The sequence below is a fragment of the Ochotona princeps genome, chromosome 3 (assembly GCF_030435755.1).
Source record: "Ochotona princeps isolate mOchPri1 chromosome 3, mOchPri1.hap1, whole genome shotgun sequence".
NCBI lineage: Eukaryota > Metazoa > Chordata > Mammalia > Lagomorpha > Ochotonidae > Ochotona > Ochotona princeps.
The window spans coordinates 112,976,394-113,004,248 of NC_080834.1; the positions used below are offsets into that span (position 1 = coordinate 112,976,394).

At 38.4% G+C, this 27,855-nt stretch overlaps 1 protein-coding gene across 3 annotated transcripts in view; it reads left to right on the forward strand.

Annotated features, from left to right (window-relative positions):
• Window positions 1–27,855, forward strand: part of SPATA16 (spermatogenesis associated 16) — a 242,481-nt gene that overhangs the window by 56,462 nt on the left and 158,164 nt on the right. For all 3 annotated transcript variants that reach the window (XM_012928723.3, XM_058661084.1, XM_058661085.1), the window contains exon 3: window positions 8,014–8,159. In XM_012928723.3, the coding sequence (XP_012784177.2) occupies window positions 8,014–8,159 (146 nt within the window). The remainder of the gene's footprint in view (window positions 1–8,013; window positions 8,160–27,855) is intronic.

Below are 27,855 nucleotides of genomic sequence, written 5' to 3' on the forward strand. Positions count from 1 at the left end.
CACATAAACATTTGGAAGTGCATCTTAAAAGATAATGAAACTTGGCTGCATTTGACTAACTTAAAAGTAACATGAGCAACATAACATATAAATTGAAATAGAGTCTACTCGTTCCTATCAATAATGTACTTATATTGCCTTGTGATAATGTATGCTAGCCTTGCTACTTTCTTCAGATTCTGCTTAGAAACATTTATCTCAACATTGGGGTACTAACCAGATGCCAGCCCTATTTGAACTAACAAGTAAGAGAGAGATAGAAGTTGCCTTAGGATAGTATTTCCCAAAAATGAATTTCACAAAACTCCAGCCCCTGAAGATGTTCTTTAAAAAAATGGCTTTGTCCCAGAAATGGGATTCTATAGTCACATAAGTTTTTGAAATATTGTGTGCAATCTATTCTTCTTAGATATTTGCAATATGCATCGGTATGGTAAGTGGATTCAGTAGCCCTAAAAGTCAAAGGTATCATAAGCTTGTTTGATTTGAGAAACTTATTTGATGGAAGAACTCCTTAACACCCTGTAGAACACAGTTTCAAAACTGTTTCTGTCCTGGAGGAACCCATGGCACTAAAAGAAAAGGAAAAGGCCCAGGCTTCAATAATTCGATTACACACATTGCACACACTCACATTACAGTGTGTGGATAAGGCATTTGGAAAATAAATATTTGGAAAAACAGATATATATCCTTGCTTTTATCAAGAAAACTGACTAGAAGAATATACCCAGAGCTCAGCCATGCTTTCAGACTTTGCCTTCAGAGTTGGTCCTGACCAATGGGATACTAGTGGACATGAAATGGGCAAATATTTAAATGTGTTTGCAGTTTTTCTGCCCTCTCACACTCTTGTTCTTTTTAAGAGAAGAACATATCTCTTGGAAAATTCATATCCATTTTGTCAGGTCTGGTTAATTTGGCATTAATTATCATCTTGCAGCAAAGCCCAGCCAAAGAGAGCCGAGATCAGCCATTCGTAGCCAATCTGTATATGTGTGGACAAGATTGTTACAGGCAATCGGTTTGAAGTGATTTGTTTTGCCATGTCCTCATGGCAATTGCTGACTGATTTTTTAAAGTTTGCTAAAAAATAATCAGCACTGCTGGAAAACAATTAGTATTGCCACCAATGCGCATGATAACTGAAGGGAAAAGATGAACATGAAATTAAATGATACACGATAGGACATTCAGTGTGTGAATTATTATTTTTTTAATTAGTACAATTCTTAGGTTCTTACAAAACTACACTTTCAAAAGCATAGATATCTTGTCTCTATATGACTATTTCAGCATTTCTAAGGAAAATATATTTTTCAGCCTAATTTTCTCCACTTTCCCATAAAATTAGATTCTGGAACACACTTAATGGAAATATGAAATGGATTAGTAATAAAAATGAATTTTATGCATTAAGGTTAAGGGGCCCCCAAATTTTTAATTATCATCACGTATCTTCAAAACAAAATAGTTAAAAATTAATTTTCATTTTATTACAGTTCAGCAAAGTAGATAAAGAGCCAGGCCAGCAGCTCTCCTGCATAGGGAGCTGGTGGTATTACAGTGGCAGCCATGGGGTGACCAAGCAGTTCATGGCCACTAGAAAGACATTAGTCACTGGACAGCAGACAAGGACCCCTGGGATCTTGATAAGAAATGTGGTGCTTTCTTCTCTTCAGTATCTACATCATCTCTTCTTTTTCTCATTCTTCTATCATGTAGTCGTCTTCCTTTCTACTTCTATGTCTTCTAATTTCTTCTGCTTCTTGAATGAATGTACTCATGTATATAAGAACAATGGTGGTAAGAAGCATGTAATCAGCATATGTACAAGTGTAGAAAATATGTAACCAAAATGTGTAAAAGTGCCTTACCTGATTGCCCAATCGATGTGGATCTCTTCGCCTACTTATCCTAAATCCTACACATTCATTAATTATGTTCCAATGACATAGAGGTAAATGATAGAGAAAACAGACATGGGAACCTGAATTGGTTATAAATAAGGAAGCAATAGGAATGACGTGTCTTGCGATCCACATTGGCCCTTCTCTGATTTGACCATGGCTAGCATTAACAGCCAGGTGAGAAGCAGTACTATATACTTTTGAAAGCTCACAGGGTCTAAATAAGACAGGAGACACAGACTGAAACACATTTCTCTCATTTGCAGTCTGAGTTAGGACTTTCTCAGAAACCCACTTTTCTCATTTAAAGACTAATAATAATAATAATAAGCAAAATCTAAAAGCTCATGGAAGATGGAAGAATCTTCATGACTTTAAAAAACACACTGAAACAAGATTTTATATTTATTTTCCTGTAAAACCTTTTGAAGTCCTCTTGTATCTAATAAGATGCCATCTTTAAATGGTAGCATTTAATGGGCTATAGCACAGTGCCAAAACCACAGTCAGCACTCCATAAATGCTAGCTATTATAATGATTGTACAAGATCTGAGTTGGTATGTGATAATACATTTTATACAATGCAAACAACTGCCTTAAAAGGAGTATCCTATTAACATGATCTTTATTTTAAAGTCACTAATATCAAGAGTTAAAATGAAGGGGCAACGAGGAGGGAAGATTTATTGTATTCATTCACTTCATTCCTGCCACATTTCCAATCTGCTTTCCACATTAGATGGCTGAAGTTTAGGGGTATCCCTAGAAGAAACCTTGAAGGTTAATGTGTATCATCTACATGCTTCAGAGCATAAGCAAATTACTAGTTGGTCAGATCAAGGTGAAAGACAGTGGAATGAACCCACTGTGGCCACACCTCAATTTTAAGGCTACTTGGGAAAAAAAAAAGGCTTGAAGCACAGCTATTTTAACAAATAGGAGTAGGGAGTGATTAATTACTTTTTACTGTCATTCAGCAGCTTGTCACCCAGGGAGTAACCTCATTTCCCATAAATTTAATAGAGGTCACATCATGGCCTACTCAACTGAAAAGCATTACTCTTAAAACCCTGGTGTTGATTTTAAGTCCACTGATATGTGAGCATCTTTCTCTCCATCTCTTAACCCCATATTCTCTGTCTCTCCTGGGGAGACGTTTCAAGAGATCTATCATCGCATGGAATGTTACAAATGATGAACTCCTAATTAATTTCACTTTTCTGTAAGAAAATCAGAGAAAATTTAAATTGATGGGTGCTATTCCACCGTGTAGGGCACATTTCCACTCAGTTAAGGGAGTAAAAATAATACTTATTGAAATTTAAAAGTATTAATTGCAAGACCCTTGCAATCTTATAATTTTAGTTTGACATCTAAAAAGTGATTGTTAGAACACTGTGAGGGAGTGTACAGGTTAGCATGAGGGGTAGATGTTATGCCCACTCCTTATCCCTCCAGATTGAGAGCTCCCATTCGCTGATTAATACACCAAATGCCTGCCAGGACTGGGACAAGGTTAAGGCTTAAAGCAAAGTGCAGAGAATCCAATCCAAGTCTCACACATGTCCTACTAGAACCCATCACAACTGCCTGCTATGGCCTGCAATAGCAAGATGCTGGAATCAGGAACTCCTTTGGCACAACAGACCTGATTGGGGATCCAAGGGGTTCCCACTGGTGAGCTGGACTGGAGTTCCCACTGGTGAGCAAGAGAGTGAGAATGGAGGCAGTGGTCTAGGCTGTACATGTCTGCAGTCTCCCTCGGCCTGGGTGTGGATTGGGTCTGGGGAATGCCAGACTGGACTAGACTTCAGCACTCACTGGTACACATGAGAGCCAGCATGGATGTAGAACTGGCTGGACTGCATCTCAGCTCCTGCTGAACCAAATGAGAGCTATGTCTGGGTGTGGAAGAGGTATGGCTGGGACGTAGCACCCAACAGTGAGAACCATAATGGGTGTGTGCTGATTGGGCAAGGCCACTGTTCCTGGCAGGCCAAGAGGCAGGTAAAACCAACCTAACTTGCATCTTAACCATTAAGCTAAAAGTTCAACCCTCATCCTACAATTTAGTTGTTAATTTATGTATTAATGATTTCATCCAATTTTCTAATCTCAATTACTTTAAAAAAATAACCAAATGGTAGTATTCCATGGAATAGATGTAATAGTTTCTTTATCCATTCTTCTTTCAACAGGCATTTGGATTTTTCCATGTTTGCTATTGTGGATTGTGTTGCAATAAATACAGGGCTGCAGGTCACGTTTTCATATCCAGCTTTCACTTCTTTGGCTATACATCCAGGAGTGGGATTGCTAGTCATATTGTAGATCATTTTTTCAATTGCGTTAGCACACTCCATACTGACTCCCACAGCAGCTGCGCTAGCCTACACTTGCACCAACAATAGAGTAAGGCACCTCCCTCCCGACATCCACTAAATCACAGAATGCTGGGCTTGTGATTATTGCTGAAGGACTACTACAAAACTACAGGAGAAAACAGTAGCGGGGAGCAAGTGCAGGGTGAAGAGGAGAATCCCTGTGCCTTTGAAACTGCATCATGAAAAATAATACTAATAATTTAAAGACGCTGCCTTCTAAAATGTTCTTCATATTTTAATTCAGGAGAGTAGCTCCAGAATTCAGTGTTGGAGCAGTTCTCCAGCTTCTTCCTCTTTAGCTGTGTTCCTTCTGCACTAGCTACATTTTAGACAGTCCTTTGGCCCATACAGCACAGAAGGGTCCCTCAATACTGGACTTCTGTTCAGTCATAACTCCTGTACCCCAAAGTAAGCTGCCTATACAGGGCAGAGGAAGTTCTGAGGAAAAGTAGAATTCTATAATTTGGTGTTGGGAGGGGTGAGGTGGAACGCAAGCAAATTCCACGCTTTCACACATAACCTCATAAATATTAACAACAAATAATTAGTAAGAACATAAATAACTAATGGTAAAATAAAATACTGAGTAGATAATGTAGAAATAATGACATCAGTGACTAATAAATGTTAAGAAAAGGTTACAATTAACTTCCGAGTAACTGAGTATAACAGAAGGTAAAGTTGCAAAGTATAATAAACCCAGTATTTTCCTGATCAGCTCTTCATAAAAGAGACAGAAACAAATGCTACAATTTTTTCCTTAAAACACAGAAACATACAGCAAATGTTTACATTAGAAAAAATAAATGATTATAGCACTCAGATAACTACATCAGTAACATAATTAAAAATTTTTGAACTAGGAAAAATGAAACATAACAAAGCAAAATTTACTTGATTAGAAGGCTGCATAGGGAAATAATAAATTAATCCAAAAGTTTGGATTCTAGAGAAAATAAAATCATTAAACCTCTGGGAATTTTAGCTAAGAAATAAACCAAGTAGCTGCCTCCAGAGCGTGTCACCTTAGCTCTGGAATCCACCAGTCCGTGCCACATGGTGGGAGCTAAGGATTGCCTAAGGAAGGGGGTCCAGGGACATATCTGAATAGGGGACACTGAGGGCTTCTTTGACAGGTAGGGAATTACATGTGGGGGCTTCCATGGACCAGACAGCTACACTCACAGGTAGTCAAGGGAACTGAGATGGGATAGTTCAGAAAGGGGTATCTGGACACCATATCTGAATCCGACCAAGGCACCCCTGTTCACAAGCTGGGTCAGGCTAAATCACAGTACCTGCTGCCACACATAAAAGCAAGGAGTAAGGGGTGGCCAGGCATGGCTAGGACACAGCAGTGCTGGTGAGTGTCTGGGCGGGGGTTGGACCATGTCTGGCTGGACCACAGCACCCACAGGTATTCAGAAAAATCAGACTGGGAGTGGATCTAGTTGGGAATTTGTGAGCTTGACTCTGCTGGACTGCAGCATTGGTGGCGCTGGTGGCAAGCTGTGCCAGGCAAAGCTGCAGCACTCACTTCTCTGTTAGTACAGATTCTTCTGGTGTGCATCACTTCTAGCAAATGCAGACCTACCAAACACATGCAGACTATGCAGAATCTGATGATTGTGGTACTCAGTTATGACCCAGCATGGCATAAGCATCAGTGGCCAGGGGACTATCTCCGCTTCTCCCCTAACCTAGGACAGCTAGTAAGGAGCAAGATTTCATCAACAAGGGTATAGGACAGGAAAGGGAGCTCAGCCTTTGCCTTGAAGCTCAATGCTAGCACCATTGTGGAAAGAACCAGCACCAGCAAGAGACCAGAGATGCCTATTTCCAAATCAGTTCTCACAAAGCTCCAGAGATACCCTACAACCAAGTAGATCCCTGAGTCCTGGTAGTATTGATGAATATTTGAACTTGCACTTGGTATAACTTTGCACTAGCTTGGTAGGCATCTGCAGGACAGCTCAGGGCACTGGGGCTATGAGACTTAAGGTCAACACAGCTTAAAACCAGACAGTGAAAGAAAGGAACAGACAACCTCCCTTCCCCAGCCATAGGCAGAGAACAAGGATCAAGATTCCTGTCACTGGGGAGTGGCCCTAAAGTGAGCACAGAACTGTTTAGGATTGGTGAAAGCAAGTTCTTATCCCCAAATGGTGCCTCTTGGTGGAGGTTCAGGACCTTGAAAATCTCAAGACTCACAATCCAAATCAAACAGATTTATACCCTGAAAGCATCATACATGGCAACTGGATCAGAAGTGAAACAATCAAAACACCATTGGATGCCTACATGAGAAGCCAACATCGCAGGTAGCAGCTTAGCTGACTGAACCACAAAGCTGGTCTCTCCAACTACTCCTATTAAACCGGTAGATCCTTTCTCAGGTTCTTTCTCTCTCTCTCTCTCTCTCTCTCTCTCTCTCTCTCTCTCTATATATATATATATATATATATATATATATATACACACACACACATAACTATATTGCTATTCTTAATTTTATCATATATATGAGATTAAAATTATATATTACATTTTATATATTAATTATATATTAATATATCACATGTAATATTAATATATGATGTGACATATAATGTTAATATATAATATATTAGTATATATTGATTTCATCATATATGTGATCAAATTAAGAAGGGCAATACAGTTAAAAACAGAATACAGCCAGATTTCTGAAATAACCAGATTTCTTTTTTCAAAAGTTATTGACAGTAGTGTTTGTGTACACGGAAAGTCAGTCTCAAGACTTGATCTAATAAAAAAATTAGTTTGTATTATTTGAACAATTTAAAATACAACAAATTTTACCTGAAAAAATACAGAAGTGTGTTCAATCCAGTTATTACTGTCATGTGAGAATATGTCCAGCAAAATATACATAGGTGGAGGTAGAAAAGTGCAAAAAGGCAGCGTCCTGAGCAAGGTCAATGAGCAGGAGGAGGGTTCTCTCCCCTCCATCAGCCTTTGTCTCAGAAAAGAGTAGAATAACCAAGGCGTGGGGTGGAAGTTATTGATTTACTGTTGTCATCTCATTGATGTGTTTTAATGGTAGGGCTTCTCTCCCAAAATCGCTTGTTTGCCTCCTATATGGTTCATCTCTAATGCCCTGAAACCATTCACTTCCAGGAATTTTTATTAAGAATTTCACATTCCTGCCATATTTTTCAGATACTGAGCTCTCTGCCAACGAATTCTAATAAATTTTCACTTCTTTTCTTCAATAATACCCTAGAGAATATGAGTCAGACTCAAATTAATCACTGATTATGTACATGGCTTCTAGGAGTTTACTTCCGATAGCCCTTATTATATTAAATCAAACTCGATCGTGGGCTAGATCATTGCTCAGCTGGGCTTTCCTAATAGCACTGGTGTTTAATATGATTTATGCCTGGTTTTCTGTTATTTTCTTGGCTTATTGTGTGCTTTATTTTTAAAACAGACATTCCTAATAAATGGCATGCCTTTAAAAATCCATCATATTTTTAAAACATTTTACAGGAAAATGTGTCCCTTATAGTCAAATCCTACTGAACAGGAACAATTACTTTACAGTCAAAACATTAATATTTTACATGTGGTTTGCAAAGAGTATATATACATATACAAGATTTTTTTGTTGTTCTTAAAAGATAAATTGTGTGAAGACACTATTACACATCCAAAATTATTTTATTTTGTCAAGCTTTGCAGCAAAGGGGCAGCTTTGGGAAAACCTTTCGAGGCATCAGCTGAAGACATAGCAAGTGTGGCCAGTTTCATCGAGACAAAGCTTGTTAGCTGCTACCTCCGGATGAGGAAACCTGACCTTGCCCTGAATCATGCACACAGGTGAGTGAAATACTAATAACTGTTAGTTAGTACTACCCATGTAAAGAGTGGGGACTACGAGTTTGTATGATCAACTTCCGTTCCAGTTTGATTTAAAGAAAAGCAAAGTGTTTCTTTCCTTTCTGTTGCTGCTGGATTTATGTCCAACAAAAACCATGGAGGTCCTAAAGAGAATCTGAAAGACCAAATGAAAAAATAGATATACAAGCAGCTATTCTCAATGCATGGAGAAAGGAAAAGACAGATAACTGGTAGAAAATTGCTACAGGAAGAAAAAAGGGCTGGGGGAATAAGGTAAATAAGAGAGACAATATTGAGATAACAAAGATTTCCAAAATTGAAGGAGAGATGCAAAACGGTAGGAGTGACTCCTGATTGTGAAGCATAATTCAAGGTTTGAAATTCATTGCTTATTTTGTGACAACAAAGCTAATTCAAACGAAGTTTTGGATAGCTTCCCAAGAGAGAAAGACACTTCCTATATATATGTAATAAGTCCTTTTATACTTCTGACATTCTTCAGAACTATGTATCATGAGGTTCATGAGTGGTTTCCTACAATCCTCACAGTAACTCAAATGTGTATTTTCTTCAGTAAAAATGTACCTGTCCTGTGTCATATTCCCTAAAAGTTTTAAGCTTATGGGCGATAATTAACTTTAATGTATAACAAGTATTAAGTAATTATGCTATATCCCTCAAGTTTTTTTTCTTTTCTTCCCTGACTAAAACAGTCTTTCTAGAACTTTGTGTTGTTCGTTTCTGATCACTCACTCTATCTTCTTTTAATGGCAATTTAAAAATCTCTTGCTTTGTTAACACCCATTGGGAAATATATTTTTGGTTGTATTAAGGCATCTAAGTGGGAGATATCTCAACATGGTAAAAATCATTTAAAAATCCATTTCAACTAAAACAAAATTTCTACCAAAGATTTTTCACAGCCCTAATAGTGCGCCTAACTTGAAAAGAGGAAATCACAGACAATAAACATGTTTAATAACCAGCTTGAAAAAAAATTCTCCAGCTCAAGTAAATTGTAAAACCTAAAGCAGACTCCCTTTAAGATCAAAAGGAAATTCTACTGTTTATTATCTAGAACTATTTTATGCAGCCATGGTTTACAACCCAGTATCAACACATATGACCTGTCAAAAACACCATTCCATTTCCACTTGAAAGAAGCAATATAAGAAATGTAATGTGCATTTTAATATATCAAAGTGTTACAGTGTGGGGGTACTTGAGACTCAGAACCATAGTAGGGAAGATATTTGAAACTGAGTGTACCTAGAGAATCCTTAGTTATATATAAACAATAACAACTTGCAGTGCAGTGAAAGTAACCATATGTCACCAAGTCTGTGACTTCCATTTACACATAAAAATGGCTTTCAAGATGCGCTATGTCTTACAAAAACTCTCTCTTGCATATCAGAATCATTTGATAGGCCTCTTGAGTCATACTAAATCTAAAAGGATAATGTAAAAATTTAATACAGATAATTTTAAAAAGTTACAGAAAGTTATTATGAAATGTTCTAGTATAACTTATCTATGATGACAATAAACACCTATAATTTTTCAGGATGCGAGAATTGATTTTAACAAGTCTTATATGTAGAATTAGACATCTGTTTGAAAACTGTTATTTCAAGATCTTGAAAATCATGGATGGGACAATCAGTAATAACAAATGGTAAAAATAAATTGCTCTATTAAGTTATGACTCTCTCATGCGGTTTTCCAATGTAAAATAATATTTTCTGTATTTCTGAAATGAATATTAAGTAAAAATGCAAATCAATAGAGGTTAAATAGTCAATTCATACAATTAATAATGCACCAAATACAATACATCATTTAGAAAGGGTTGTCACAGGACAGCAAAAGTCAGTGCATATGATTTTAACATTAATGCATTTTAAAGATCCCAGATTTGAAAATAGAATCTAGAATGCAATCAATGATGTATTTCATAGAATTAATTAATCAGAAGATTGAGTCTATAAATATCTTGCAACCATTTGACACATTAAATGCAGAATTCTGCTTTGTATTATTATTAAATTGTGATAGTTGACACTAATCATGGACTGAAATTAAAACATGCTTTTTTGCATTTATTTGCATCTGATGAAGTATCCTTTCCTCAGTTTTATGTAAATTTAGGATCTTCTGCATATCTTTAGAAGATTAGTTAAATATCAAATTTGCTTTAAAATTATCAAGTATTCTATTCTTCATTAGAATACCTGCATATTGTTTTGTTATGTTAAAGACAATAACAGCTATAACTTTGTGGCTTTATGAACAACAAAGATACATGTTCAAATTAAGCAGCTGCGTGTTGGCATTTAATCAATAGTGATAATTCATACAATGTCTCCAAAAGCAACTGTTATCAAAAAGTTGCAGGTTTTCTTCACATAACAAGTACAAAATGGCAAATATATGTGCCCTCTTTGCTTCAACCAAAAGTGGTGTTTCTACTCACCAATTCCAGTGACACTGTTTTTACACCATCAAGCTAGCAGCACTGTTCATCAGATGTTTTGAATAGTCCCAAGACTGACTTCAAATCACTGGTATCTTAACTAGAAGATTGCTCCTGCTAAAACACTTTTCCTAGCATTTGAACTACAATTTGATGTACATAACTGTAAAGATTCTAAAAATCTGCATTATTGTTTTGTGCATTCCCCATATTTAATTCATCTATTTTTGCTGCAGAATTTTGTAGCCACAAGGTGGCAGACAAGATGAGTCCGCAGTCATAAATATGTGCGAACTATCTTAGTTTTTGAAATTGTGTTGTATTTATATATAATTATATATATAATGTATATAATATATATAATATAATATATAACTGCATTATATAATACATTATGTAGTTTATCATTATATAATACTATATATAATAATAACACAATTTCAAAAATAAGATATTTTAGACATATTTATAACTGTGGGCTCATTTTAATCATAACATCTAATTTAATTAATTCATTCAACAATCATTTACTGAATGTTCAGTGAAGCCTTTTGACTTTCTCTTTCTCCTCTCTCTCTATAGAAAGAAAGAAAGATAGATACACATACATTTAGAAATAGAGCTCAGTAAATACATAAAATAGAGTATGATAAAGCTATGCTGGAAATAAGCATAGTTTTGTGTTGCAAAGAAAGCATGGTGTGTGAAATCTGAACATGGAATCTGGAATCTGACTGTCTAGTTTGAATTTTGACTCCGTCATACACTAGAAAACCTGAATTTAATAAAAATAGATACTAATTATATTATAGTATATAATTCATAACTGCTTAATCACAAGTCTTTGTGAAAATTCAATATAAAGACACGGTAAGACTTTTTTTCTCAAAAGATGCAAAATCCACGAAGTCAATCCTAAACACCTTCTCAGTTATTGGTGGGCTTATCTTCCTGCTCTAGTTCAGGGACATGGTGACCAAGTTGGACTGTAATCATGCTAAGCTGAAAAGGTGAACATTAGAATATCAGTCTGCATAAAAAATTTATACTTTATAAGGCGTGTGGCCAAAGAATTAAGTGTGTGACTGCTTTGGAAAGCAGTCTGCATAAGGATTCACAGAAGACTCATAGCCAAATTCTGAGCTATCCACCTTCAGAACGAGACTCTATGTAAAGTGCCTGACACTGAATTATATTCTACATGAAATTTTTTCATGATCTGAAGTATTGGGGTGTGTTGGAATATTGTGATGAAGCACAGTGATGAAGATTAAGAAATCACTGTGTCCCTTGTACATTCCACTGAGACCCCTGAAGAAGTCATACTTTAAAAGTGAGGACTGGGCCTGGAACAGTAGCCTAGCAGCTGAAGTCCTCTACTTGCATGTGCTGGCATCCCATATGGATCCCCTATGGGCACTTGTTCTAATCCCGGTAGCCCCGCTTCCCATCCAGCTCCCTTCCTGTGGCCTGGGAAAGCAGTAGAGGATGACCCAAAGCCTTGGGACCCTGCTCCCATGAAGAGGCTCTGGGATCCTGGCTTTGAATCGGCTTAGCTCCAGCCATTACAGTCACTTGAGGAATGAATCAGCAGATGGAAGCTCTTCCTCTCTGTCTCTCCTCCTCTATCTCTGACTTTCCAATAAAAATTTAAAAAAAAAAGATGAGAACCATGACTCATAGAAACGACCACTCACTAGGATTAAGATTAATGCTGAAATAGATCTATCTATACAAAAACTACCAAGCTTATAAAAATAAGGGTATGCAACTTATAATCCTTAGGTAAGGGAAAACACAATATTGGCATATTTTTAGGGAAGATATTTTAATCTAGATACCTCAACAATTCACCCATGATGTCTAGCATAAAATTAAAAATAACTATACATTCATGTACTTTGAGTACAAGATCCACACTCAATTTGCTGGAGTGAAGCAAATTTGGGAGGAATGTGCTTTAGTCCTTCACATCTATATAGGTACTCAAAGAACCTGGAGTGCATGGGTCTAGGTTCTTGCCTCTGACACAGGAAGGCAGGTAAAAGAACAGAAGAAATATTTATCTGCATGCAAAGCAAAAACATACTCAAGTAGGAGTTAGAGCGTTTGAAGGGTGAGAGGCAACTCAACAATCAGAACCATTTATTTAATTGATCCAAAAGTGCAAGGCAAAGTGTTTGGGGTGGAAGTGGGGGAGGATTTAGCTGAATACTCCTAGGGGAAAGAGTTTGGGATGGGATTTGAGTATCATCCTGTTTCCTTACCCTCTTAGGAAATCTTGGAAGTGACATGGTGTCATCTACATGAAAAGGTTAGAAGTGCTGGCTGTAGTAATTTGATTAGAAAAAGGTCATCACAGGGACACAGCTGGCAATCATGTTGATTAATCCTATCAGTATCAGTTCAAAACAGTGTTTTATAGAAAATATGGTTTTCTGCCACAAAGAACGAATGTGAAAGGTTTAGGCTATGTAGGTGAGGATGTAGTGCAGCTGAGGCTGCAGGAAGTGGCTGGTGACTCTTCCTTGCTAACTATGTCCTTGTCTGCATTAACAGAAATTTTCCTCAGTGTTCTTTTGCCTTCTCTATCCAAATGATTTTTTATGTAACACTGGACATGGAGAAGTCACCACGTAAGATGTTACATACAGGGTTGCAAGTAATAAGAGACAAACTGAGCTTAAACAAGTTTTTATTGGAGTAGATAAGCTCAGCTGTCAAGAACTACTTATAGTTCATGAAAGCCAGTGTATTATATATATTTTCTCTCTTTGATATACAGATTAAATTTTTTTCTTTTTTTAATTCATTTTTATTGCATTTCATTTTATGACATTGTTTCATTGGCTCTGAGCTTCCCCCAAACCCTTCCCTTTCCCTCCCCCCATGGTGGACTACTCCTCCTCATTGCAGTATTACAGGTCAAGTCCAGTCATACTTCTTTCATTAAAAGCATTTACCATGCATAGAGTCCAGCAATTTACTGTCCAGATAAATTCAACAGTTTGTTGGGGAGACCATCTCTGATCTAAAAGTACAGCTGTCAGAATATCATCCCGATCAATTAAAGGCCATAACATAACATCAACAACAGTTTACAACATTATGGAATTAATTGACATGGTATTGAGTGACTGATATGTTAGAAAATGCAAGTTCTTAACCACATCCTGTGATTACTTCATTGACATTTCAATTTTAGTTTATACACAACCGGTTCCTATACACCTTAAAATAGCTATAGGATACTATTCAGCTGCCTCGTGACTATTTTCATTTTTGTATTTAGCAGTTTATTGTATTGAAGCATAATTTTTACTGAACGAGGCAGATTTTAGCATAGTCCAAACTGGCTTATAACTCTAACAAGGCCTATGTCAACAGTTGAGGCACAGAACAGTTTTAGGAGGGGTGTGCAGAGAAATCTTCAGTACCATAGTGAGGAGTAACTTATTTTCATGTCCTACCTAGTAGGGTATATGTGAATTCACCCTGAATGTTTTCTGTCTGGTTGTAAGCTTTCCTTGTTGTTCTCTGCCTATCTATTCTATTTTTTGTTGATACTGTTTTATTTTATTTTGAGGGGAGTGGGGTTCAGGGGCAACCCTGATGATCATTGCAGGAGAGGGTAGGGATCCAAAGTCAGAACTAAGTAAGTACCAGAGAAAGCTCCTCTCCCTAGTCCCAAAGGAAGTTTACTGTTCTTCTGTTTCTGCAGACTGCTCAGGGCTCCTGGCTTTTGTTCCGATGACCTTGGATCTTGTGAGAAAGGATTTGGGCTTCTTCCATCGGATGTGGGAGATCCAAATGGGGGTGGGCGATCTCAGAGTTCTCGGCTTCCAAAGGCACTTCAATTCCCCATGGTCTCCTTGGCAGTTGAGATGTAGTCCTTGGTGCCCATACTGATAGTCCTTGGTGAGGATCCAGGAGTCTCCAGGGTTGGAATACAAGCCTCCTCCTGTCCACGTGCTCCACTCTGGGATCCCCTCCTGCTCTGTGCGTATGACCTCCTGTTAAGAGGGTGTCAGGATCACTCTTGATTCCCCCTGATGTCTTTGTAGTTTTGATATTATCTAATGCTGACTCAAGTCTGTTGTCTGTAAGTTACCTGTTATGTTCTTGATAGGTTATACTTCACATCTTCCTCACATATTCTAGGGAGATGGAAGATTTCTCTGCTCTCCTGCCCCACTACCAAAAAACATAGGTCTTAAAAGTACATTAGGTTTTACAATTCTTTGATGTATATCATGAGCAGTCTGACTCACATTGACTGTTGGTTCATTGCTTACATAGAAACAACAGAAGGGAACCCATGCAGGTACAACCAAATAATCTTTGACAAAAAAAAAACAGACGACAATCCATGCAAATGGGAAGGTCTCTTCAATAAATGCTGTTGGGACAACTAGTTAATAGCCTGCAGAAACAAGAGAATAGACCCACATCTTTCACCATACACTAAGATCAAATCTAAATGGATAAAAGACCTAAACCTACATCCAGAAACCTTCAAACTTTTAGAAGAAAATGTTGGAAACACCCTGAAAAATTTAGCTGTAGGCTCTGATTTCCTAAAAAAAAAAAAAAAAAAAAAAAAAAAAAAACCACCAAAAGCAATAGCAATCAAGTCCAAAATAAACAAATGGGACTACATCAAACTAAGAAGCTTCTGCACAGCAAGGGAAACAATTAACATAGTAAAAAAGCAACCCACACAATGGGAGAAGATCTTTGCACACTACATAGGTGATAGGGTGCTAATCTCCAGAATATACAAAGATCTCCAGAACAACCAAAACACCAAAACAAACAAACCACTCAAGAAATGGGCATGGGAAATGGGCAGAGGTTTCACAAAGGAACAAACCCAAATGGCAAACAAACATATGAAAAAATACTCAAGTTCCCTGGCAATAAGGGAAATCCAAATTAATACATCAATGAGGTACCATCTAACACCAGTAAGAATGGCTCACATACAAAAAAACCACCAACAACACTTGCTGGCTAGGATGTGGGGAAAAGGGAACCCTACTCTACTGCTGGTGAGGCTACAGGTTGGTGCAGCCTCTATGGAAAATCAGCATGGAGAACACTCAAACAACTGAAAATCTGCATACCATATGATCCAGCAATAGCACTCCTGGGAATATATCCAAAATACCTGTTGCACGAGCAACCTATATGCACCCCTATGTTCATAGCAGCACAAACAATAATTGTAAAAACTTGGAAGCAGTCGAAATGCCCATCAACCGAAGACTGGATAAGAAAGCTATGGTTCATTTACTCCATGGAATACTACTCAGCTATTTAAAAAAAATGAAATGCAGTTCTTCATGGCCAAATGGCCCAACTGGAAACCATTATGCTAAGGAAAATGAGGCAATCCCAAAAGGTTAGATACCAAATGCTTGCCTTAATTTAAGATGAAGTGATGTCAATCCAAAAAATAATACCTGTAAATTGTAATATTATTTCAACCTCTATCAGCCTGTATCACAAGCAAAAAAAAAAAAAATTCTTAGTGTTCTCACTGTAATAGTTTTCTTTATAAGGGTTGCCATCCTTACAAATAAAAGTGTCACTCAACTCTGCTTTCTAGTTTTCACAACTGATGAAGTGTGTGTTTCATGTATATGTACATTTTCTTAGATATCTGGTATATTTTTTACTTTATTGACAGCATTAGCATAAACAAGCATTTTACAAATCCCATGGTTACTGCTATTCTTCCTTTAATATTCCCTTATTTTTCCTTCTTTTGCTATTGCAAAATTCTTCATATTTGTCCTCCCTTGGACTTATAACCTACTACCATTATTCATAAAAGTGTTTCGGGCAACAATATGTTGTATTATAACACCTTTAGTCTGAGAAAGAAAATGTCTCATTGGTAACACTGCCTGTAACATTTTTCTCACAGGTTTTCTGCTATGATATATGCATTTTGTATCACTAGAGAAAATATAGTTCATTGACTCTACCAAGGTCAAGTAGGTAAAAATGATCCTGCAATTACATATAAATATTCTGGTGATTCTGCCAGGTGTTAAACTTTGCTAGACTACATCATTTTAACACAAAATAATTTAACTTTTGAACTTTCATAGTAACACACCAGTAGATGAAAGAAATCTAATAACTTCACTATCAATTTAGCTTCAATCTTTTCATCTTTTTCAGTTCCTACAAGCTTTCCTTATAGAAGTTTATTTCCTTGTGAAGCTATTCAACATCAAGGTTCTGTCAAATATTTAAGTCATGAAGAAAGAAAACAATCTGAGAATAACAATGAAAAATGATATGTATGTTCCGCAGAAGGGAGGGAGGTCATTTTGCTTTAAGGAAAGAAGATAAAATGATGATGAAATACAGTACATTTTATCATACATGTATGTCCCATTATGCCTATTCTTCATTCTAAAAACTTTAATCAAATTTTTACTATTTATTTGTGCAATGGTCCTCAAACTTTGATCATATAAAAGTATTATACTTTTAAACATTATTGAGGATCTCAAAGTGTTTTTTGCTTACGTGATTTGTATTTATATATGTACCTTATATAAATTATATATACATTTGTATATATATATACATAGACATATATATACAAAGTATCTGAAATTACAATAAATCAATTACATGTTATATTACATATATGTATTATACATACACGTTCTAAACCTATACTGCATATGCAACATAGCAATCATGGAGTAATGCAATAAATATAAATCCATTGTATCCATGTATATATGAAATACATCCATTACATGTGAGATTGTATATATCTATACATATATAAGTACATATATATTTAAACTCATTTTGAAATTACAATAAATGCATTATGTGGAAAAATCATAATTTTACATTTTTGCACATCAATATAACCATTGTCAGAAAAGAAAGCTAGATTTTCATATGTGATTGTGCATTCAATCAAGTGCACCTTGCTCAAGTTATAGGTACAAAATCCAGTTACACAGATCTATGTATTTTTTAAAAAAAGATTTATTTAGTTTTATTACAAAGTCAGATATACAGAGAGGAGAAACAGAGAGGAAGATCTTCCATCCAATGATTCACTCCCAAAGTGAGCTGCAACGGCCGGTGCTGCGCCGATCTTATGCCGGGAACCAGGAACCTCTTGTGGGCCTCCCACGCGGGTGCAGGGTCCCAAAGCCTTGGGTCATCCTCGACTGCTTTCCCAGGCCACAAGCAGGGAGCTGGATGGGAAGTGGAGCTGCCAGGATTAGAACCGGTGCCCATATGGGATCCTGGCGAGTTCAAGGCAAGGACTTTAGCTGCTAGGCCCCGCGCCGGGCCCAGATCTATGTACTTTTTTAAAAAGAATATTTTATAGCCTTTTCAGACAGTTAAATAAATATTCTTCTTTGATAGTACACCAAGACTAGAGAAGATGACTTTCAATTTGGATTCTCAGACTCTATCAGTTAGCTTCTATGCTCTACATCACTGATCTGCCTTGAACTTTGAAAAGATAATTTTCCATGAATGAGTTAGTAATGTTACTGATAGGTAATTTGGTCATATCAGATTCCCAAATGTTGACACATCTCATTTTGCAAGACTGAAAGTGAAAAGCCACATTTTTAATATCACCAAATTCATTTTTCCAAAGTCTTTAAGCATTGAAAGGCTCTCAAATTCACAGCAACAGAAGTAAATTCAAAACTTCTGGGGTTCTTTTTGTTGTTGTTGTTTTGAAAGCTCAAATTTTTAGCATTGGCAACAAATACTGTCAGGTGTGATCCTTTAAATAACTGGTGTATTTATTTCATTTATGAAAAATCCCTACCAAATTCCAATGTTGGTAGTCTCATAAAGTTTAACAGAATGCTCCACGGAATCAGCAGCTAAGTCAGTTCACAAACGCAAACAGCAGCACAAGTGCACATGAATACTTTTCTAGGAGAGGGTCATCAGGTTTTGGTATGAAGAAATGTTTGCTGCGCATGGCCCATCTCATTAAAACAAATGTTGAAAAGGCCTGTACTCAAGAAATGAGATGCATGTAACCCAAGTTCTCGAGTTGGGAGAGATGCAGATGAATGCCCATAATAATGAATGATGCATTCAATGGCAATTAGAATAGTGGACTGTAAATGATTTGATACCTGAAAAGGAGCCAGCAGTTTTACCCATTATGTTTTTTTGTAACATCTTGACAAATGTCAACACAGTGCAAAAGGAAAAAGAATATGATAGTCCTACTGTAAAAATAGATTTGACCTTGTGAGCTTCCTGAAATTGCTGGGAACCCTTTGAGATCTGCAGACCACAGTGTGAGAACCACAGTGGGGGGTTGTACATCCATGATGTCTTCCCCACTTTTGCAGCATTCATCTTTCTTTAGGATGTTTGCAGTGTTTGTCTCAGATATCTGCTTATTACCACCAGAGGCATTAGTAACTTAGTGCACTCACTTAGTGTATTAGTGAACTAGTAACTTAGTAACTAGAGAACAGATCCTTCATAGAACTCTTCTTTCCCCTATGACCAATTTACCTCATTATACAGGTAATTGGGCATGGCAGGGGTTTTTTATATTAATTACATTGCATTGTGTGACACAGTTTCATAGTCTCTGAGCTTCCCCTGTACCCTCCCCCCATGGTGGATTCCTCCAGAGAGGGTCTACCTAAGAAACCGTTGAACTTGACTGGACAATAAGATGCTGGACTCTAGGTTTGGTATATGCTTGCAATGAGGGAATCTCAACTGAACTTGAACTGTGGTTATGCAACAAGGTGGAGGAATCCACCATGGTGGGGGGAAGGTTTGGGGAGGGGTGGGGAGAATCCCAGTACCTATGAAACTGTGACACATAATACAATGTAATTAATGAATAAATTTAAACAAAAAAATCTCGTTTAATTTTCAAATATAAAAATCAAAACCCAATTTTCAGATCTCAAAATAAACAAGCATCCAAATTCATTACTCAGCAGTATTCTGGAAAGGAATCCACTATACTCTATTTTGATTTGTTTTAAAGATTCTCAGAAAATTTGTTTTGTAAAAACACTGTAAAAATAATAGAATGTGGGCCCAGCATGGTGGCCAAGAGACTAAAATTCTCTCGTTGAACACACTGGGATCCCATATGGGCTGCTGCTTCTAATTCCACCAGCTCCACTTCCCATCCAGCTCCCCGCATGTGGCCTAGGAAAGCAGTCGAGGACGGCCCAAAGCTTGGGGACCCTGCACCTGTGTGGGAGACCTGGAAGAGTTTCCTGGCTCCTGGCTTCCAATCGGCGCAGCTTCGGCTGTTCTGGTCATTTGGGGAGTGAATCATTGGTCGGAACATCTTTCTCTCTGTCTCTCTTCCTCTCCGTATATCTGACTTTGTAATAAAAATGATAAATCTTTTAAAAAAAATAGAATGCAGCAGAATTTAGAGTTTCCATACTCAGAATATTTACTCAGAATATTAGTTCTAGTAATTCTTACCCTCTGATTCTTTCTTTGGAAACTGCAAGTGTCAGAAACAATTAATGTACAGTAATTCTTGCTCAATGAATCAGAGATAATTTCTTGCAAGTCAGAACAGAGTAGGCTTTATTATTTGTAATTTTCCTACTAACTACTTACTCTAAAATGAGTCCCACCCAAGGAACAGAGAAGAGCAACAAACAAAAGTGTAACCGGACACATACTAATTCTGAAGCACCGTTGCCACTGCATCCCCCTTCTCCCCTCAGTGTTTCACAAACAGGTGAGTAGGGCCTTAGCATCTGCATCTTTGCTTTCAAAATCTTGATAGCCTTTCAACAAGAAAGCCGATAGTTAGTATTTGCTTTACAGACCCTGAAGAAAAGATAATAAGGCCAACACTGCACTATTCTTTAAGAGAAAATGTCAAGAACAAAAAATGAAAATGTCAAAAGATAGGTTGATATACTGTATTACTTAAAGAGTATTTTGTTGGGAGAAACTGACCCAATGATTTACTAACAGCTTTTACTGGACAGTATTTGGATTACAATGTAGATGAAAAATAAATGGGAATCCATTTCATGCTTACTCTATCTAGACATTTGACAGATTGAGGGAAAAATTGGGAAGACACAATTACAGTCTACAAAATATGGGCTGCTTTCAGAGTTTTCAAATTATAAGGCTCTATTTATCAAAATTTTACATTAGCTGCCTTTTTTTCTTGAGCACATCCACATCAGGATAAATATTTTATGAAATTTTGTAAATTTGGTATTCAATTGTGATATAGACCCAAAAACCCATGGGTAATTATCCTTGATATGTTAAGATCACAGTAGATACAGACATCATTGGTGAATCTAATATGCCTATTGAGAAAAATATTATTCAGTCACTTCATATATATTTCTTTATTCTGCAAATAATAAATGAGTGTTCATTACGTGGAAAGTATTTCCTAGGTGCTGGGTATAAATACGAATGCTTTTTGGATGAACATGGCTTCCTATTGTAGAATATTTTTCAGCAGACAATTAACTAAGCTTAAAAATCAAATGAGGGAAAATGCTTTTTCTATTACTCATTTGTATATCACTTCACACTTCCAAAGAACCAACAAAATATTGTCTTCATTTTTTACATGATTATTTGATTCATGTTAAAAAACAATATTGATTTGTAAGAATGAGAAAGACTTGAAGCCCTAAAAGAGTCACTTTTAAAAGCACCTATTTCTGACCCAGCATGGTAGCCCAGGGGCTAACGTCCAGCATCCCATAAGGTGCCAGTTCATGTTCCCACAGCCCTGCTTCCCCTCCATCTCTCTGTTTGTGGTATAAGAAAGCAATCAAGGAATGCCCAAGGCCTTTGGCATTCTGTACTCAGATGGGAGATCCGGAAGAAGCTCCTGGCTCCTGGCTTTGGATCAGCTCAGCTCCTGCGGGTGGGGCCACTTGGAGTATGAACCAGTGGATGGAACATCTTCCTCTCTCTCTTTCCTCCTCTATCTGCCTTTCCAAAAAAAAAAACATAAATATTTTCTTTAAAAAGGATATACTTCTTGATATTGATATCCCATTAAATTTATTTTATTTGTTTAATGCTCATTTTATTTTTCTAAAGAAATGTAATCTCATGGTCAAATTATAATGTTAATATATTTTGATATAGATGACACTATTCTTTTTTTTTTAAAGATTTATTTATTTTATTACAAAGTCAGATATACAGAGAGGAGGAGAGACAGATAGGAAGATCTTCCGTCTGATGATTCACTCCCCGATCTGAAGCCGGGAACCTGGAACCTCTTCCGGGTCTCCCACGCGGGTGCAGGGTCCCAAAGCTTTGGGCCATCCTCAACTGCTTTCCCAGGCCACAAGCAGGGAGCTGGATGGGAAGTGGAGCTGCGGGGATTAGAACCGGCGCCCATATGGGATCCCGGGGCTTTCAAGGTGAGGACTTTAGCCGCTAGGCCACGCCACCGGGCCCGACACTATTCTTTAATGTGTATTCTTTCCTAGCTGTATAAAGACAGACTTCTAGCTATTTATATTTTTAGTGTTGTGACATTGTGCAGTGGTTCCAAGCACTTATTCACAAACTGTTAGTGAAAGCAGGAAGTTTTTGTGACTCATTGAAATAATTTCATAATTTAGTGCTTTCCACATATGATTTATTTTGTAATTAACCGTAATTTTGGGAAAGACATTACAGATGATATTGAAACACTCCCATTTGGCTACTTGTCCAAAGTTCATTCTCTTCTTTTGTTACATGCACGCACTAAGAACTCAAGGAACATTGAGAATGGTTTCTAGAAGTTTCACATTTCACTTTCATGTTTTTACAAAAACATACAGAAAAACTATGTGCCTTTTTTGTGAGAATGATCTACTGTAATTTTCTTATATCAGAAACCAATGCCTTTAGTTCTAATTTTATGCTCTAATACTTTATAAAATGGCTCCATTTCCCCCAAGTAAATTAAATTGGGTCATTCATTTTTCTGTCTTGGTTGTCTGGGAAGATATTTAAAGTGAAAACATGGACTTCTTAACTCTTCTCCCTAATTGGAGGACTGTTAAAACATTATTCGAGATATAGCCCATGAGACTCGCAAGATGGCCGACATAGGAGGAAGACTGTGAGAGAGCTCACAGACAGAGAGGGCTAGAACGCGACAAAAGCGTAAGTGGAGCAGCATAGAACTACAGGGAGAAGAACGTGAAGTTCCCTGGACAGTGTGGAGCCAAAAAAATCCACGCAACTCGGAAGAGCAACCAGGGAAAAACAAAGCAAAGGACAGGGAAGACGACTTTCCGCTCCTGACCTGCTGAGTCACCTCTGAGGGCAGACGCTGAAAGCCGCCGAACCCACCCAAAGACCGACCTGAAGACGCTGTGGCCGTGAGGACCGGAGGAGATTGGGACCCGCTGGCATCTGCTCACCCTGGTCACCAGGACTCGCCAGGACCTGCCCCGCTGCGGACACCAGGACCCTGAATCACCGGGACCCGCCGGCATCTGCCCACCCTGGTCGCCAACCCCCGGGACCTGCACCAGCCGCAGCCTCCAGGCTCCATCGCGACCCGCAGAGACCAGCAACGGACGCAGCAGTCGGGAGACGCACTGGCGGCCAGGATTCCCACCAGAGGAAGAGGCAGACTGCAAGAACCTGAGGTTTGAGTGAGTTGGGTGGGGACAGTGGTGGGTTGGAGGCTTCGGGAGTTGGCCCCCCAGGGGCACGGACAGAGCCTGAACACAATTGGCCTCCCCGCCCCTCCCCCCCCAGGCTCCAGCCTCTAGAGACACAGGGCGAGTGCCTTGAGACTGCCAAAACTGTGTCTGGGAGAAAGGTAAAAGGCACACTGGATACTCCCCTGTGCCTTTGCGGTGTGGCACTCAGCTGGGCGGTGCTATCCCACAGGAACCCAAGCACGCCTCTGGGCTGGGCAGTTCCCTGCTAGCGCAGGGGCGGTCGGTCCCCTGCAAGTGCTGGGGTGGGCGGACCTGCGCAGGAGGCGTTTCCAGAGAGCACCTGGAACACGCCCTATAGTCCCTTGCTCCGAGCCCTGTGATCCAGTAAACAGGGTGCGCACAGAGAGTGCCTTCACTCCCCCACGCCCTGTGGTAGCATACCTGTAGGGGACGAGCTGAGAGTGCGCTTTTAATCCTCTGGGCCCTGGAAGAGGCGCCCTGAGGTCCAGTGTTCTGGAGACGCACCAAAAGTGCCTTGAAAATTCCCACACCCTGCTACTCCACGCCTGCAGACTCCGATCTCTACAGGATAGTGCTTGGAGACCCCTCAGCACACTGGTGCCTAGGTCTCTCAAAAAAGAAACACTAACACAATGGGAAGAAATACCAGAAAAGGTAATGATCCAGATGAGAGTGCCAACACCCTACCAATAAAGGATCGAAAGCCAATGTCTATTTCGGAGATGCGAGATGAAGACATAGAAGATCTATCAGACAAGGAATTCAAAAAAATAATGTTAAAATATGTCAGAGACAATGAGAAGAATTGGGAGGACTTCAAGGAATTCAAGAACCACATAGCCTCAGAAATACAACAAATGAAAAGTAAAATCCTTGACTTAGAGCACAAAATTGAGAGCCTAACCAACAGAACAAATACAGCAGAAGAGAGGATCTCTGAAACGGAAGACACACAAAACGAACACACCCAGTTCATGAAACAGCTGGAGACAAGCCTGAACAAAGCCAATAAGACCATACAAGAAATGAAAGACAACCTCAGAAAATCAAATATTAGGATTATTGGCCTTCCTGAAGGAGCGGAAAAAGAATCAGGAATGCAAATGGTGCTCGACGAAATTATACAGGAAAACTTTCAAAACACTTGGAACATGAACCCAGCCCAAATCCAGGACGGTCAGAGGACTCCCAGCAGATATGACCCAAAGCGATCTTCACCCAGACATATGGTGCTCAAGTTCCACTCCAACGAAGACAAAGAAAGAATCCTGAGACAAGTACGAAGCAGAGAAAAGATCACATACCGGGGAAAACCAATCAGGATCACGGCTGACTTTTCTGAAGAGACCTTACAAGCAAGAAGAGAATGGACAAAGATCTTCCAAATCCTGAATCAGAACAACTGTCAACCAAGAATATTGTACCCAGCAAAGATCTCATTCGTATTTGAGAACGAAATCAAATACTTCCACAGCAAAGAGAAATTAGAAGAATATGCCAGCACAAAACCAGCTCTACAAAATCTCCTTAGAAATGCACTAATTCCAGAAAAAAAGGAGGTGAATCATAAGCAAAGATGGCAAACAGGAAGGTCTCCCCACTAAAGTCCACACAAGGAAGGGCAATAACACAGATATCAACACCCACAAAAACAAGTATGGCAGGGCAAAATCACAACCTCTCAATTTTAACTCTCAACACAAATGGCCTGAACTCACCAATCAAAAGGCATAGATTAACAGAATGGATTATCAAACAGCACCCAACTATCTGTTGCCTACAAGAGACACATCTAACCAGAAGAGATTCAAAGAAGCTGAAAGTGAAAGGTTGGAAACAGATATTTCATGCCAATGGACGAGAAAAAAAGGCTGGGGTAGCTGTCTTAATTTCAGATGATGTGGACTTCAATCTGACACACATCAAAAAGGACAGGGAAGGACATTATATATTGGTGAAGGGACTGATCCATCAGGAAGTAATTACCATTGTGAACATATATGCACCAAATTCAAACGCACCTAGCTACGTGAAGCAATTACTCACGGACTTAAGGGGAGACATAGATATGCACACAATAATAGTGGGTGATCTTAACACCCCACTAACAACTATAGACAGATCAACAAAACAAAAACTCAACAAAGAAACAACAGAGCTCATACAAACAATAGAACAACTGGACTTGGTTGATAGATATTTATAGAATTTTTTACCCTAAGGCCACAGATTATACATTTTTTTCAGCAGTACATGGCACCTTCTCCAGGATCGACCACATGATAGGACACAAAGCAAACCTAAATAACTTCAAAAAGATAGGAATCATACCATGTACCCTCTCAGACCACCACGGAATGAAGCTGGAAATCAGCAATTCAAAATGCCCCAGGAAATACAGAAACTCTTGGAGGCTGAACAATATGCTACTAAACGAACAATGGATCAGAGAAGAAATTAAAGATGAGATCAAAAAATTTATGGAAACCAATGAAAACTCTGACACAACATTCCAAAATTTGTGGGACACTGCCAAAGCAGTGCTACGGGGTAAACTCATCGCAATTGGAGCTCATGTCAAGGCCCAAGAGAGGCGCCAAATACAGGAACTAAACACACACCTCCAGGAACTGGAAAAACAACAGCAGAAGAGCCCCACACACAATAGGAAACAAGAAATCATCAAAACAAGGGAGGAAATCAACCAGATAGAAATAAAAAAAACCATACACAAAATCAATGAATCAAAAAGCTGGTTTTTTGAGAAGATAAACAAGATAGACACTCCACTGGCCCGACTGACAAAGAAAAAACAAGAGAAGGCAAGAATTAACAGCATCAAAGATGAAAAAGGCAACATAACAACAGACACCGCATCCATTAAGGCCATAATCAGAAATTACTACAAAGCACTGTACTCCAACAAATCAGAAGATCACCAAGAAATGGAAAAGTTCTTAGACTTCTACCACTTGCCAAAACTTAGCCCAGAGGCAACAAACGACCTGAACAAACCCATAACTGAAGTAGAGATTGAATCAGTGATTAAAGACCTCCCAACAAGGAAAAGCCCAGGCCCAGACGGCTTCACTCCAGAATTCTACAAAACATTCCGAACAGAGCTGACCCCAATCCTCTACAAACTCTTCAAAACAATAGAAAAAGAGGCAACCCTTCCAAACTCATTCTATGAAGCCAACATTACCTTAATCCCAAAACCAGACAGAGAACTAACAGAGAAGGAAAACTACAGACCTATCTCTTTGATGAACATTGATGCTAAGATTCTCAACAAAATCCTAGCCAACAGAATTCAAAAACACATCAGACAGATCATTCATCCAGATCAAGTAGGATTCATCCCTGGAATGCAGGGATGGTTCAACATCCGAAAATCTATAAATGTGATACACCACATCCAAAAACTGAAAAACAAGAATCACATGATAGTATCAATAGATGCGGAAAAAGCTTTCGACAAAATCCAACATCACTTCCTACTAAAAACCCTAACCAAGGTAGGCATAGATGGAAAAATCCACAACATAATTAAAGCAATATATGAAAAACCCAACGCCAGCATCATACTGAATGGAGAAAAGCTGGAACCCTTCCCACTGAGATCTGGAACAAGACAGGGATGTCCACTTTCTCCACTACTATTCAACATAGTCCTAGAGGTACTCGCTGAGGCCATAAGACAAGAAAAAGAAATCAGAGGAATCCAAATGGGAAACGAAGAAGTCAAGCTCTCACTATACGCAGATGATATGATTCTTTATGTAGAAGAGCCAAGAGACTCAATACAGAGACTGCTAGAACTTGTACGAGAGTTTGGTAGAGTGGCAGGGTACAAAATTAATGAACAAAAATCAACAGCCATAGTGTATGCGAACAGCCCCAAGATGGAAAAAGACTTAACCAGCAAGATACCATTCAAAATAACAGAGAAAAGTATGAAATATCTGGGAATAAATCTAACCAAAAATGTAGAAGACTTATTTGAAGAAAACTACAATCTGCTTAAAAAAGAAATTGAACAAGACCTCAAAAGATGGAGTAATATCCCATGCTCCTGGATAGGTAAAATCAATATCATTAAAATGTCTATACTGCCAAAAGCAATATATACATTCAACGCAATCCCAATCAAATTGCCCAAAATATTCTTCATGGAACTGGAAACAATGATCCAAAGGTTCATCTGGAAGCACAAAAAACCACGGATAGCTAGAACTATCCTGAAGAACAGGAAGTTAGCAGGGGGAATCACAGTTCCGGACCTCTGGACATACTATAGGGCAGTGGTTATCAAAACAGCGTGGTACTGGCACAAAGATAGAGAGGAAGATCAATGGAGCAGAATAGAAACGCCAGAAGGAAACCCACACAGATACAGCCAAATAATCTTTGACAAAAAGACAAACGACAACCCAGGCAAATGGGAAGGTCTGTTCAATAAATGCTGCTGGGACAACTGGTTGATAGCCTGCAGAAACAAAAA